The sequence below is a fragment of the Lampris incognitus genome, chromosome 18 (genome assembly GCF_029633865.1).
Source record: "Lampris incognitus isolate fLamInc1 chromosome 18, fLamInc1.hap2, whole genome shotgun sequence".
NCBI lineage: Eukaryota > Metazoa > Chordata > Actinopteri > Lampriformes > Lampridae > Lampris > Lampris incognitus.
Window position 1 is genome coordinate 38266917 of NC_079228.1, and position 14500 is coordinate 38281416.

A 14500-nucleotide genomic window follows, 5' to 3' on the forward strand; every position below is an offset into this window, starting at 1 on the left:
AGACAGACAGACAGACAGACAGACAGACAGACAGACAGACAGACAGACAGACAGACAGACAGACAGACAGACAGATAGATAGATAGATAGATAGATAGATAGATAGATAGATAGATAGATAGATAGATAGATAGATAGATAGATAGATAGATAGATAGATAGATAGATAGATAGATAGATAGATAGATAGGACAGACAGACATAGACAGATGGATAGACAGACAGATAGATGTTGATGATAACATAGGTTGGATCTTGCTGTAGGATGAGTGTACGGCTGGGAGCAGGTGGACTAATTGCAGAGCTTACAGCCATGTGGAGTCACACTCACTCTGCTACTACTGACACAACACATCGCCAGGCTCTAGGCTGGTGTGTGTCCATACACATACTTCCCATGTGACAGTGTATGACTGAAAGTGTGTGGGTTTACTTGTCGATATGTACGTTTATATTTGTGTATATCTATGTGTATGAGTGTGTGTTTGTGTGTGTGTGTGTGTGTGTGCTCATGTATATGCTTGTGTGCACCTGTGTAGCTTTACATCTCAGTGTGCTCTCGAGTACATCTCTTTCCATGTTTATGTGTTTTGTGCGTCTTTGCAGTGTTTAGTGTGTGTGTGTACCTGTGTAAATGCTTTGTGCATTTTGTAATATTGGGCTACACAAATAAAACTGACTTGACGTGTAGGTTCACATCTCAGTGTGCTCTCAAGCACATCTATTTGTTTCTATGTTTACCTGTGTTTTTGTGCATCTTTGCATGTGCATTTCAATGTTTACTGTGTGTGTGTGTGTGTGTGTGTGTGTGTGTGTGTGTGTGTGCATGTGTTATTTCCCATGTCAAAGTGTATGACGTTTATCTGTGTTCTTGTGCGTCTTTACAGTGTTAAGTGTGTGTGTGTGTGTGTGTGTGTGTGTGTGTGTGTGTGTCAGTGCCTTCTTCGCTCTGACAGAAAATATCAAGTCCAGGCCTGTCGGGAGGCGTCTCTGTGCACCGGTGGCAGTTTGCAGTCAATAAAAGTGTAGCGTAGCTGCTCATGCATAGCTGTGGCGGCATCATCCCGCAGGGTGAGCATGACCCGGCCCGACACCATCACTCTGCAGCGCACGCTGACAAGTCACACATTAGCAGGTTCAACTCGGCTTCTGCTGCTCGGCCGTGCAGCGAGACCTCCTTCTCAGATGACAGACGTGACCTGTCTGTCTGTCGTTCTAATATCTCACCAGTACTCTGATTATATTCATTATATTCATAATTATACTGAATTAACTTCTGCTTTTGGAAAACCCAGACCATAAAAACCATTAACTGACCATTAAAACCATTAACCCCTGTGTTCCTGCTCACGTCAAAATGACCCATTTCAATCAACAACTATTGACCACAAAACCGATCAATATCACTAATAACATATCAATATTGCCAATAATTGAGATGGAGAGAACACATGTTGGGAACTGTACTGCAATTAAACCCAGAGGCCCGGGCCAACGTGACCAGAGAACAGCTCATCCATTTCCTTTTTTGGGATTTTTCCCCCACCGATACATGTAGAGTCGCTGGCTGCTTCTTTTCTCCTGACAGTGAGGAGTTCCACCAGGAGACGTAGCACGTGGGAGGATCACACTATTCCCCCCCTAGTCCCCCCCCACCGAACAGGTGCCCCAACCGACCAGAACAGGCGCTAGTGCAGCGACCAGGACACATACCCACATCCGGCTTCCCACCCGCAGACACGGCCAATTGTGTCTGTAGGGACACCCGACCAAGCCAGAGGTAACACGGGGATTCGAACCGCCGATCCCCATGTAGGCAAGGGAATAAAAATAATAATATATAAAAATAATATTCAGCCCTTTATAAGTATAAAAGATGAATACATAAAGGGACCATGGTAGCTTAAAATGAAAACTAGGTCGATTCAGATAGTGTTTTCCAAGATGGGGTATGGAGACCCCAAATGGTCCACGAGAGGGCTTCCGAGGGGTCCCTAGAAAACTAAGAACAACTTTAAATTTGTTATAATTTTATTGATTAAACATTATCCGGGGGCGGCACAGTGGGGCAGTGGTTAACGCAATCGTCTCACAGTGAGAAGGTCCTGGGTTTGAGCCCCGGGATAGTCCAACCTTGGGGGTCGTCCCGGGTCGCCCTCTGTGTGGAGTTTGCATGTTCTCCCCGTGTCTGCGTGGGTTTCCTCCAGGTGCTCCGGTTTCCTCCCACAGTCCAAGCACATGTAGGCCAGGTGAATCGACCATACTAAATTGTCCCTAGGTGTGAATGTGTATGTTGGCCCTGTGATGGCCTGGTGGGCTGTCCAGGTTGTCACCCTGCCTGCCGCCCAAAGACTGCTGGGATAGGCTCCCGCATCCCCGCGACCCTGACTGTAGGATAAGTGGTCTGGATAATGGATGGATGGAACCATTATCTGGATCAGAAAGCTTAAACTACTATAAAATAAACATATATTTACCACTTGTATCTTTCTATTTGGGGATAAGTGACACAAAACCATTTTGGAAATGACTCCCTCAGTGACTGCTCACAAAACCATCACATGGCCATGCGCCTCTTGGGCATGGCCTGCAATCCTGCAGTTTGTTTTTTTAATACACATTTTTTTTATGACTGTCCTTGACCCAACATGCTTCCAAAATGAAATTCCTATGTGTCAGTTCCATTATGCACAGAACTGACACAACAGGTCACATGAAAAAAAAATCTAACATATTTTTCCAGTTTTTTCAATATTGTGTGATTACGCAGTGTGCGCTACATCTCACGGCGAGGACCGTTGGACAGATTTGTCAACACTTCCACAGATGTGGTGAATAGCTACATGCATGCGAGTGTGACAGTAGGCTACGTGTAATGACCGGTCTGAAAAATGACCTGAAATCTGAATGAAATGTGGGCTACAGACCTGAAATATCAAGTGTCACACACTGTCATACTTCAACACGCCGAAATAAAGTGATGGCTGAGCTGACTTGATGATGCAAAGCCAACGGTTTTACAGTGGATTTTTTTCCTTTGAAAGACTAACAGCTGAGACTACGTGCATAATGCTGCTGTATTACTCTACTTGTTAAAAAGGTACTGCACTGAGTACACCTGCAGTAGAACTACAACAGCTGCATGCTTTCTGAATGTGTAATATTTAATTTGTGTGGTTTATTGAGTTTGTTGTACAGGTTTATTGTTCATTTCAATTTAATATTTTGTTTTCATCTTTTTTGTGGTAATTTATTTTTTTACATGTTCAAAATAAATCAAATGCAGTATTACTACAGTAGCTGTGTGCAGCAGAACTAGAATAGCTATGTGCACGTGACCATGATTCATGCACATCAACGAGAAGGGCATCACATCCCCGTGACAACTATGAAGAAGAAGAAGAAGAGAAAAAGAGGGAGGAGTGAGGGATGAAAACAAAACGAGTGAGAAAAAAATCCAGAAGAGGAGGAGTGCGGAAAAACAACAGCGTGAACATAAATGTGAAGAAGAACTCACTGGTGTCGGTGGTGTCATACTGCGAGTCTTTCTGCAGCTCATAGACGTCAACCTCCACACGGGCACGTGACGGCTCCTCCATCAGACTGTTGATGTTCTCCCTCGCCAGGGCCAGAGCCAGCCGCTCGCCACGACCACACGCCGACTGGTCATCTAAAATGGCAGCTGGCGTGTGTGTGTGTGGGGGGGGGTGATAGAAGACAGAGTTCAAGAAATCAAATTACATGTCTTTATGCACACTCAATAATCCAGCTAAGAAAATCACAAGATGTGCCATTACAGCCTATTGTTAGTATGATTAAGTCAGTGACCTTCTTAACCCGTAATGAACATCACATTCACAACACTATGAATGTTGTGGATAAGATGAGGGACATCATTATGGAGGGGGATGAAACGATGGTCTCTTATGATGTTAAGTCTCTCTTCACGTGCGTTCTTGTTGATGAAGCAATGGAGGTAGTCCGTATGAAATCAAAGGAGGATCCCACCCTTAGCAATAGGACCACCCTTTTAACACTGACCAAGTGTGTCTGCCCCCGAAGCTATGTCTTCAGGCCACGTACTTCACATACAGGGGGCAGTACTACAGACAGAAACATGGGTGTGCTATGGGTTCCCCAGTCTCACCTGTGGTGGCCAACTTGTATATGGAGGAAGTGGAAAAGAGGACTCTGATGTCCTACCCAGGGACACCACCTAGCCATTGGTTCAGATTTGTGAACGACACCTGGGTTAAAATTAAATCTCAGGACGTACCACATTTCACCGACCACATTAACTCTGCGGAGAACCACATCAAGTTCACCAGGGAGGATGTGGAAAATGACAGGTTAGCCTTCTTAGACTGCGAAATTGCAACTGGTGATGGGGGACATTTGATTGTTGAGGTTTATCATAAACTAGGGCTGTCGTGAACACCTTTTTTTTTTTTTTTGGGCTCCAAGGCTTCAGTAGTAATCAATAGTGAATACTCTGAGCTTTGGTGGGGGGAGATGACTGTGGAAGGAGTCAGCTAGATATTTCTCCGTTGTTGGCTGAGATGGATGGCACAGCAGTGCAACACGTGTCTTTCGGCTTATTAAAGATCTTAATTGCCAAGGATTCCGTTATTCTACAGTACTGTTTGTATCGTTGTGTTTTTATGCATGCTCAATATTGTTATTTGGTAAGGAAAACAATTTTCCAAAAAGGTTTGGTGTACATTATACATGTCTGTAATCCCGAGGGTTTTGGTTGAACAAGGTCCTATCTATGCACTTTTTGAGACACAACAGCTTGTGACAATTTTTTATCATGGATAAATTATAGATCTACATAAATGCTCATAATACGCTCCAAATCCAAGACAATGCCCAAGAAAGCACTGTGAAACAGACGCACAGAAACGGCACACTAGCGCCAACAAACTCAAGATTTGAGATTTATATTTGTAAGATTTATCCATCCATCCATTATCCAAGCCACTTATCCTCATTAGGGTTGCGGGGATGTTGGAACCTTTCCAAGCAGTTATTGGGCAGAAGAAGGGGAGACACCCAGGACAGGCCGCCAGTCCATCACAGGGCTGATAGATTCACACCTAGGGACAATTGAGTACGGCCAATTCATCTGAACTACATGTCCTTGGACTGTGGGAGGAAACCGGCACACCCGGAGGAAACCCACACAGACCCAGGGAGAACATGCAAACTCCACACAGAGGACGTCCCACAAAGTTGGACTACCCCGGGGTGTGAACCAAGGACCTTCTTGCTGTGAGGCGACCGCACTACCCACTGCACCGCCCTGTAAGATTTATATTCATTTATGATTTTTGTCGTCATTTCTCTGTACTCGCATACCTTGAAATGAAACTAGGAGCAGTGGGCAGGGCCAACTCGTTCCACATACCGTCAGCTATTAGCCCAAGTCTACAACGTTTTACAACCTGAACCCAACAAGAGTCAAACAGAGATACAAAACACACTTAGTTCTGTTATACCAACAACACTTTTAATGAGACAGCCGTAACGAATTATTATTGGGCTTTCTTAAGCCAATAATTGCCTTTGCCCCAGGTGGTCCCACATTATATTAGGGAGGCACAGTAGTTAACGCTGTTGCCTCACAGCAAGAAGGTCCTGGGTTCGAACCCCGGGGGTTGTCCAACCTTGAGGTACATCCGAGGTAGTCTTCCGTGTGGAGTTTGCATGTTCTCCTCGTCTGCGGTGGGTTTTCTCCGGGTGCTCCGGTTTCCCCCACCATCAAAAGACATGCATGTTAAGGTTAATACTCCTGTCTGACCGAGGCATGGCAAGACAACTGGAGTTGCACGGCGGCTGCCCACTGCTGCTAGCTACACGGCTAGGATGGGTTAAACGCAGAGGGGAATTGCCCTACGGCGATCACTAAAGTATCTCAAAATTAAAAAAAGCACCTCGTTTTATTTTTAACTATTCGGACCAGTTGCAATTATTTTCCGAGCAAATTAACCGCAGGTTTTTGTCACGTGTAGCGTTACTGTTTAAACGGCCGACAAAAGCAGCTTGATAATGGCGACTGGAAAAGAGACACGAGCTAAGCTAAGTTTGCTAGCTAGTATAGTCTCGTTTTTTTTTTACACCGTATAAGAACAGCCTACTACTTACAGCATTCGGTTGATTTATCACGCTCGTGTTGCCACCGCGGTAGGCCAGTTTCAAACAGCATATTTGGCACGCTGCCTCGTCTTCGCTCAATTTAAAGTGTCGCCACACAGCCGAGGTCTTCGCCATTTTGTTTTCCCTTTAACGGCCAAAGTCAACTGAAGCGTGACGTCACTGCTATGCGCCACAGCGATGTTGGCCAAGCGCCTTAGCTGAAACGGTATATATATTTCATTTTAGCGGTGCAGTTAAAAAGTATAAATATAGCGCAAGAATTGGCTGACAAATGTTATTTTGTAGTTCGCCGTTATTGATCGCCTACATTAAAAAAAAAAACCCGAATACGCGAATCCCAAAGTTGAAACCGAATAAATACCCAGCGAACGAATATCCGAATACTCGGGTATTCGGGTCCAGCCTTACCGTAAACCCGATCAAATACCGTAAACCCGATCAGTTACTGTAAACCTGATCAAATACCGTAAACCTGATCAAATACCGTAAACCCGATCAGTTACTGTAAACCTGATCAAATACCGTAAACCTGTTCAAATACCGTAAACCTGATCAAATACCGTAAACCCGATCAATTACCGTAAACCCGATCAGTTACTGTAAACCTGATCAAATACCGTAAACCCGATCAATTACCGTAAACCCGATCAGTTACTGTAAACCTGATCAATTACCGTAAACCTGATCAGATACCGTAAACCTGTTCAAATACCGTAAACCCGATCAGTTAGTAAACCTGATCAAATACCGTAAACCCGATCAATTACCGTAAACCCGATCAATTACGTTAAACCCGATCAAATACCGTAAACCCGATCAGTTACTGTAAACCTGATCAAATACCGTAAACCCGATCAAATACCGTAAACCCGATCAGTTACTGTAAACCCGATCAGTTACTGTAAACCTGATCAAATACCGTAAACCCGATCAGTTACTGTAAACCTGATCAAATACCGTAAACCCGATCAATTACCGTAAACCCGATCAAATACCGTAAACCAACACATACTGATCGGTAGAGGCTAGTTCCCATCGATGCAGAGAACGGAAATGGAGTAGAGAACGGTCAACTGAGCATGCGCGACATGCCTCTACCACGCCTCCACACGCCCCGCGTGGCGTCCAGGCGCTAGGATTCTAGGAAGACCCGCCCCTACTCTGCGTCTGATTAGCTAACGTTAACCCTAACCCCGCCCTAACCCTAACCTTAACCTACCCAAACAACGGAGGCAACGAGTACTTGCGCATGCTCAGTTGACCGTTCTCTGCATCGATGGGAACTAGCCTCTACCCATACTGATCAGCTGGACTCTCATCATCCACTGGAGCACAAACCAGGACGCTGTACCGCCGAGCTGACAACCTCCCCGTCGACGCAGCGGCCGGGGAAGGGGAGGGGAGGAGTCCCACATTAAACAGGCCCCAGTGAAGTGTGGTTACCCTGCCTGGGGGGGGGTCAAAGCCAGGAAGACGCCCAAACAGTGCACCAGCCCATCGAATACCCACCCCTTCTCCACTACATAGTACCGGCTCGGCTCGGCTCAACTCGCTTCTGTGTCGTTTCCCACGTCGGTACCGCCTCGACAGACCACGGCGTGGATTTTCGGCTCTCCCTTTTCCCCCTTCTCCTTGGTTCTTGCCATAGGCGTTTCTAGCCCATTTTTGGGGGTGCTGCGGCACCCCTAAATTGAACCCCAGCACCCCTAAAATTGGAAGAGATTTTTTATTTTTTACTGTATGTCCATGTTTAATAAGCTGAAGAAGTGTCAAAACCATATCCAGTATATGGTTTAAACGTAATATTTTAACAACAAAAATACAGCAACCCCCCCCATGCTTCGAAAATGGTTTTATCCCCCCCCCCCAAATTTATCTTGCCTGGCCGGCCAGCACTCTGGGTGCTCAGCACCCCTAAAGCTCTGATCCTAGAATCGCCCCTGGTTCTTGCCATGATGCACTTCCACAAACATGTGTTGTGAAGGTCAGACTTTGATAGATCCCCGTTCTTTAAATAAAACAGGGCGCCCACTCACACCCGATTGTCACCCCACTGATTGAAAACACCCGACTCTAATTTCGCCTTCAAATTAACTGCTAATCCTACAGGTTCACGTACTTTTGCCACTCACAGATATGTAATATTGGATCATTTTCCTCAGTAAAGAAATGAACAAGTATAATAGTGTAAACTACTAATAAGACACGTTAGCCCCTAGCTAACGGGTCTGATCCTTTAGCCGAGCGGTTAGCGACGTCACCTTGTGGTGCAGTACACCCCGTATCGAATCCCGCACCGGGCAAGAAAATAACCGGTTACATTGGTGGCAGCGGTGGGATCCGGAAGTGTGCAGATCCTCGGAAGTCTCTTCGGAGCGCGGGAAGAACAAAGCGCGAGGGCGCGCTTCCGGGAGAGGGTGACGACTGTAAACTACTAATAAGACACGTTAGCCCCTAGCTAACGGTTAGTGACGTCACCTTGTGGCGCAGTACACCTCGTATCGAATCCCGCACCGGGCAAGAAAATAACCGGTTACAATAGTGTTGTCTCAATTGTTGGACTTCTCTTTATCTACTTTTAAGTCTTGTGTGAAAATCTGACGATGTTTTAAGTCATATTTATGGATTTATGTATAAAATTCTAAAGGGTTCCCCAAACTTTCAAGCACCGCTGTATATGAAATACACCAAATACCATCTGAATTCCATCAAAACTAGTGTACAAAATACACCAAATACTGTGTGAAGTACATGACATTTTGAATGAAATACTGTTTGAATTGCACCAAATATTGTATGAAATACAACAAATACTGTTTCGTAACCCCCCCCCACCCCCCCAGGGAACTGAAGGAGTTCTGGTATGTATTTGCCTTTTCTGAGAATAATAGAAAAAGAAGAAGAAAAAAACACATTACACAGAGGGGTCCGAGATCCTTATTTGGCTGAAGCCACATTTTCAGCCCTGAGAAATGTGTTTTTATCAGAAAATCAACAAGATAGAGATTAGTTTTGTTTGTTTTCCCAGAGCACTAGGGCAACATCTATCTATATACGGAGCCGTCCGACTACCCAGAATGCCGTTCTGGGAGGGCAGATAAAGACTCTTTTTTTTTAAGACACTATCTCTGTTTACACACTATCTGGTTCTCTGTGTCAGCACCACCACACACCAACTGGTGACTCCAGCAGATATGGAGCGAGATGGAGAGATAGAAGGAGAGGAAGTGACGGAGGAAGGTGGGGGACGGTGGGTCAAAGCTGGAATTATTCTCTAAAATCTTTGGGGATTGATGTTATTCGGATACTGATTAATGCGATGCGATGCAGTATACTTTATAGCCCCCGTAGGGAAACTTGTCTTGGACAACTTTAAGCATTTATAAGCGAGGGATATACAAGCCTCGCAAGCCTGCTCTGTTCATTCTCTACCCCATACTTAATGACTATGTAAAGTAGATTTATGTGCAATATTCCTGATGCATTACCGTCAGTAAATTATCGCAGTGCATTAATATCCATTAAAACACTTCAGTTAATGTACCCGCTTGCTGTGCATAAGTGTTATCTGTATATAACTTATTGACATATTTAAAGTATTCTTACCCCAAACCCTTTTGCTGCTGTTGTTGGTGTATATCATAGGTATTGTATATAGTGGACTGCAAATTGTCTCTTGTCCTTATCATAGCTTGTCTATATTTTGTATTGAATATTGATTGCTTAAACCGGCCCCGTGATGGCCTGGCGGCCTGTTCAGGGTGTATCCCTGCCTACCGCCCAATGACTGCTGGGATAGGCTCCAGCATCCCTGCGACCCCGAGAGCAGCGGTTTGGATAATGGATGAATGGATGGATATTGCTTAGTGTGATCTATTTGAGCCAAACCGAGTCAAATTCCTTGTATGTGGGACGTCCGGGTAGCGTGGCGGTCTATTCCGTTGCCTACCACCACGGGGATTGCTGGATTGAATCCCCGTGTTACCTCTGGCTTGGTCAGGCATCCCTACAGACACAATTGGCTGTGTCTGCGGGTGGGAGGCCGGATGTAAGTATGTGTCCTGGTCGCTGCACTAGAGCCTGCTCTGATCGGTCGGGACGCCTGTTTTGGGGGGTGGGGGGAATAGCGGGATCCTCCCACGCGCTATGTCCCCCCTGGCGAAACTCCTCACTGTCAGGTGAAAAGAAGCGGCCGGTGACTCCACATGTATCGGAGGAGACATGTGGTAGTCTGCAGCCCTCCCCGAATCGGCAGAGGGGGGTGGAGCGGTGACCGGGACAGCTTGGAAGAGTGGGATAATTGGCCAAGTACAAATGGAAGAAAAACGGGGGGGGGGGTTCCTTGTACGTGGAGACATGGCCAATAAATCTGATTCTGATTTATAGTGATTCCAAATCATGAAGTCATGGTGCAAAATTGTTGTAATTCCACTCATTGCTGGAAAGACATTGTCATATTCTGTGTTCTCCCTCTGGGATGAGTTTTAGTTTATATAGTAGTTTTAGTAGTTATAGTAATAGTAGTAATTGAGAGCATGGAATAAAAGTGTGAGTCCTGTGAGTCCATTAATGATACAGTAGTTGAGAGTATCTGTAGGTCTGTTGTAATGCCACTAGGAGGCGCTATGCAGTCTACTGGAAGAGCGATGCGTGGCGTCACAAACTCAGTGCTGAGAAACTCCACCGGTGTCACTCTTCAATGCAGAAGAGACAAAACACATAAAGCCTAAATCATCTTCCACAGACGAGGTAGTGGAAAGTGAGTGGGAAGGCAGCCAGAATGAATCAGACTACCAGGGCAGGAAAACAGCAGACATTTATTTCATTTCCCCCATTGAGGAGCAGTCACACGCTGGTGAAATAAATACACTGACGGGCTTTGGTATGTGTTTGGAAATATCCACTCTTGGGAAATGAAAGATATATAGACAGATAATAATAATAATAATAATAATAATAATAATAATAATATACTACTACTACGACAATTTTCAGCTGATCCCATTAGGGGTCGCCACAGCGGATGATCCATTTCCATCTCTTCCTGTCCTCTGATCTTCCTCTGTCACACCAGCCACTTGCATGTCCTCCCTCACCACATCCATAAACCTCCTCTTTGGCCTTGCTCTTTTCCTATTCTCTGGCAGCTCCATATTCAGCGTCCTTCTCCCAATATACCCAGCATCTCTCCTCCACACATGTCCAAACCATTTCAATCTTGCCTCTCTTGCTTTGTCTCCAATTGTCCAACCTGAGTTGTCCCTCTAACATACACTACATGGACAAAAGTATTGGGACACACCTCTTAATCACTGAATTCAGGTGTTTCATTCAGACCCATTGCCACAGGTGTATAAAATCCAGCAGCTTGCCATGCAGTCTGCATTTACAAACATTTGTGAAAGAATGGGTCGTTCTGAAGAGCTCAGTGAATTCAAGCGTGGCACTATCATAGGACGCCACCTTTGCAATAAATCAGTTCGGGAAATTTCTTCCCTGCTAGATATTCCACAGTCAACTGTAAGAGGTATTATTGAAAATTGGAACCATTTGGGAACAACAGCAATTCAGCCACGAAGTTGCAGACCACGTAAAGTCACACAGCGGGTGTAAAGTCACACAGCGGGGTCATCGAGCGCTGAGGTGCATAGTGCGTAAAAGTCGCCAACGCTCTGTTGACTCAATAACTGCAGAGTTCCAAACTTCCTCTGGCGTTAACATCAGCACAAAAACTGCGCACCAGGAGCTTCATGGAATGGGTGTCCATGGCCGAGCAGCTGCATGCAAGCCTTACATCACCAAGCACAACGCCAAGCGTTGAATGGAGTGCTGTAAAGCACGCTGCCACTGGACTCTGGAGCAGTGGAAACGTGTTCTGTGGAGTGTCAAATCACACTTCTAGGTCTGGCAGTCTGATGGACGGGTCTGGGTTTGGCAGATTCCAGGAGAACATTACCTGTCTGGCTGCATTGTGCCAACTGTAAAGTTTGGTGGAGGAGGGATAATGGTATGGGGTTGTTTTTCAGGGGTTGGGCTAGGCCCCTTAGTTCCAGTGAAGGGAAATCTTAATGCTTCAGCATACCAAGACATTTTGGACAATTCTATGCTTCCAACTTTGTGGGAACAGTTTGGGGGGGGGGGGGCTTTTCTGTTCCAGCATGACAGTGCCCCAGTGCACAAAGCAAGGTCCATTAAGACATGGTTGGGTGAGTTTGGTGTGGAAGAACTTGACTGGCCCGCACAGAGTGCTGACCTCAACCCCATCGAACACCTTTGGGATGAACTAGAACGGAGATTGCGAGCCAAGTCTTCTCATCCAACATCAGTTCCTGACTCACAAATACTCCTCTGGATGAATGGGCAAAGATTCCCACAGACACACTCCAACATCTTGTGGAAAGCCTTCCCAGAAGAGTGGAAGCTGTTATAGCTGCAAATGGGGGGACCAACTCCATACGGATTTAGAATGGGATGTCATAAAAGCTCCGGTAGGTGTAATGGCTAGGTATCCCAATATTTCTGTACGTATACTTGTTCCTAATCCTGTCCTCCTCCATCACGCCCAATGAAAATCTTAGCATTTTCAACTCTGCCACCTCCAGCTCCACCCCCTGTCTTGTTGTCAGTGCCACTGTCTCCAAACCATATAACATACCTGGTCTCACAACCATCCTGTAAACCTTCAACTCTTGCTGGAACCCTTCTGTCACAAATCAATCCTGACACTCTTCTCCACCCACTCCACCCTGCCTGCACTCTCTTCCTCACCTCTTTTCTGCACTACCCATTACTTTGGACAGTTGGCCTCCAAGTATTCATACTCACAGACCTTCATCCCTTCTACTTCTTGCACCCTCACCATTCCACTGTCCTCCCTCGCATTCACGCATAGGTATTCCATCTTGCTCCTACTGACTTTCATTCCTCTCCTCAATAATAATAATGATGATAATAATAATAATAATAATGATAATAATAATAATAAAATAATAATACTAGAGATACATTGGGAATACATACATATTAAAACGTTGGTTTTGGTTGCGTCCTGTAGCCTCACAGCTACAGAGGCCAGCTTCTAGAAGAACTGTATAAGGTCGAGACTCGAGGGTCCTCGTTAATTAACGGAGCTTGAGAGCATTTGGACATATTACTGTCCAGAAACAAGAAAATAAAAAGAGGATTGTCGGTTGTAGAGTGCATAAAGTTAATTTTTATCCGTGCCGCCGTGTCTTGCCCATCCATGTAAGACGCTGTTTACTCTGACTAGTGGGGGAGGGAGCTCACAAATGAAGGAACAATGGACATTTCCATCCGTCCATTATCCGAACCGCTTATCCTGTTCTCAGGGTCGCAGGGATGCTGGAGCCTATCCCAGCAGCCACTGGATGGCAGGCGGGGAGACATCCTGGACAGGCCGCCAGGCCATCACAGGGCCCACGCGCATATTCACACATAGGGACAATGTAGTACGGCCGATTCACCTGACCTACATGTCTTTGGACTGTGGGAGGAAACTGGAGCACACGCAGGAAACCCAGGTAGACATGGGGAGAACATGCAAACTCCACACAGAGGACGACCCGGGACGACCCCCCCCCCCTCCCAAGGTTGGACTACCCCGGGGCTCGAATCCAGAACCTTCTTGCAGTGAGGCGACCATGCTAACCCCTGCGCCACTGCGCCGCCCAATGGAACTTTGCAAATGGCAAATCTTATCCAGCACAACCTTTTACAATCCATTTCTGTTGTTAATTCTATTCCACTACTCGCAGGGTTTGATCTGCGATACAAGTGCATGTTTTCTGCTGCAGTCCAGCTGCACATTTAGCGATCCAGCATTTTGGTTTTCTGACCGACTGCAGATCAAGTTGCATCGCTCGTGGTTAAAACGAGCACAGAGACGATACCAGCGTCCGTAGCCTGCAGCAGACTCCGGGCTCAGCGTCTCCACAGGGAGACGGTATCACCATCAGGGAGAACATGAGACAGATGGGGGTGTTCGGACTGAGTCATCCTGTCTCCCGGTCAGTATTCTCACCGACACAGGCTTAAGCCCAGCACCGCCGCCACTGCTCAGCAGCGAGGATGCTGTTTTTCACTACTGAAATATAAAAACCCTCCACTGATCAAAAACTGTAAGAGGCCATGTTGCATATGTGTGTGTGTGTGTGAGTGTGAGAGAGTGTATTTAGAAATGAAACAGAGATGGGGGTGGGGGGCAACATGAAACAGCTCAGTTCAGAAGCACCGCATGTGAATTTCAGACAACAACAGGAAAAAAAGACTCCCTGGACTTCATGACGTGTTCGATCCGCGTTGATGCCTTTACACAGCCAAC

General features: G+C 45.9%; 1 protein-coding gene across 1 annotated transcript in view; it reads right to left on the bottom strand.

Moving 5' to 3' along the window:
• The window catches only part of LOC130128449 (glutamate receptor ionotropic, kainate 5-like), a 175608-nt gene that overhangs the window by 126964 nt on the left and 34144 nt on the right, over window positions 1-14500 (bottom strand). The window contains exons 3-4 of the mRNA XM_056298057.1: window positions 5411-5447; window positions 3518-3682 (exon numbers count right to left, since the gene is read on the bottom strand). Coding sequence (XP_056154032.1) covers window positions 3518-3682; window positions 5411-5447 — 202 coding nt within the window. The remainder of the gene's footprint in view (window positions 1-3517; window positions 3683-5410; window positions 5448-14500) is intronic.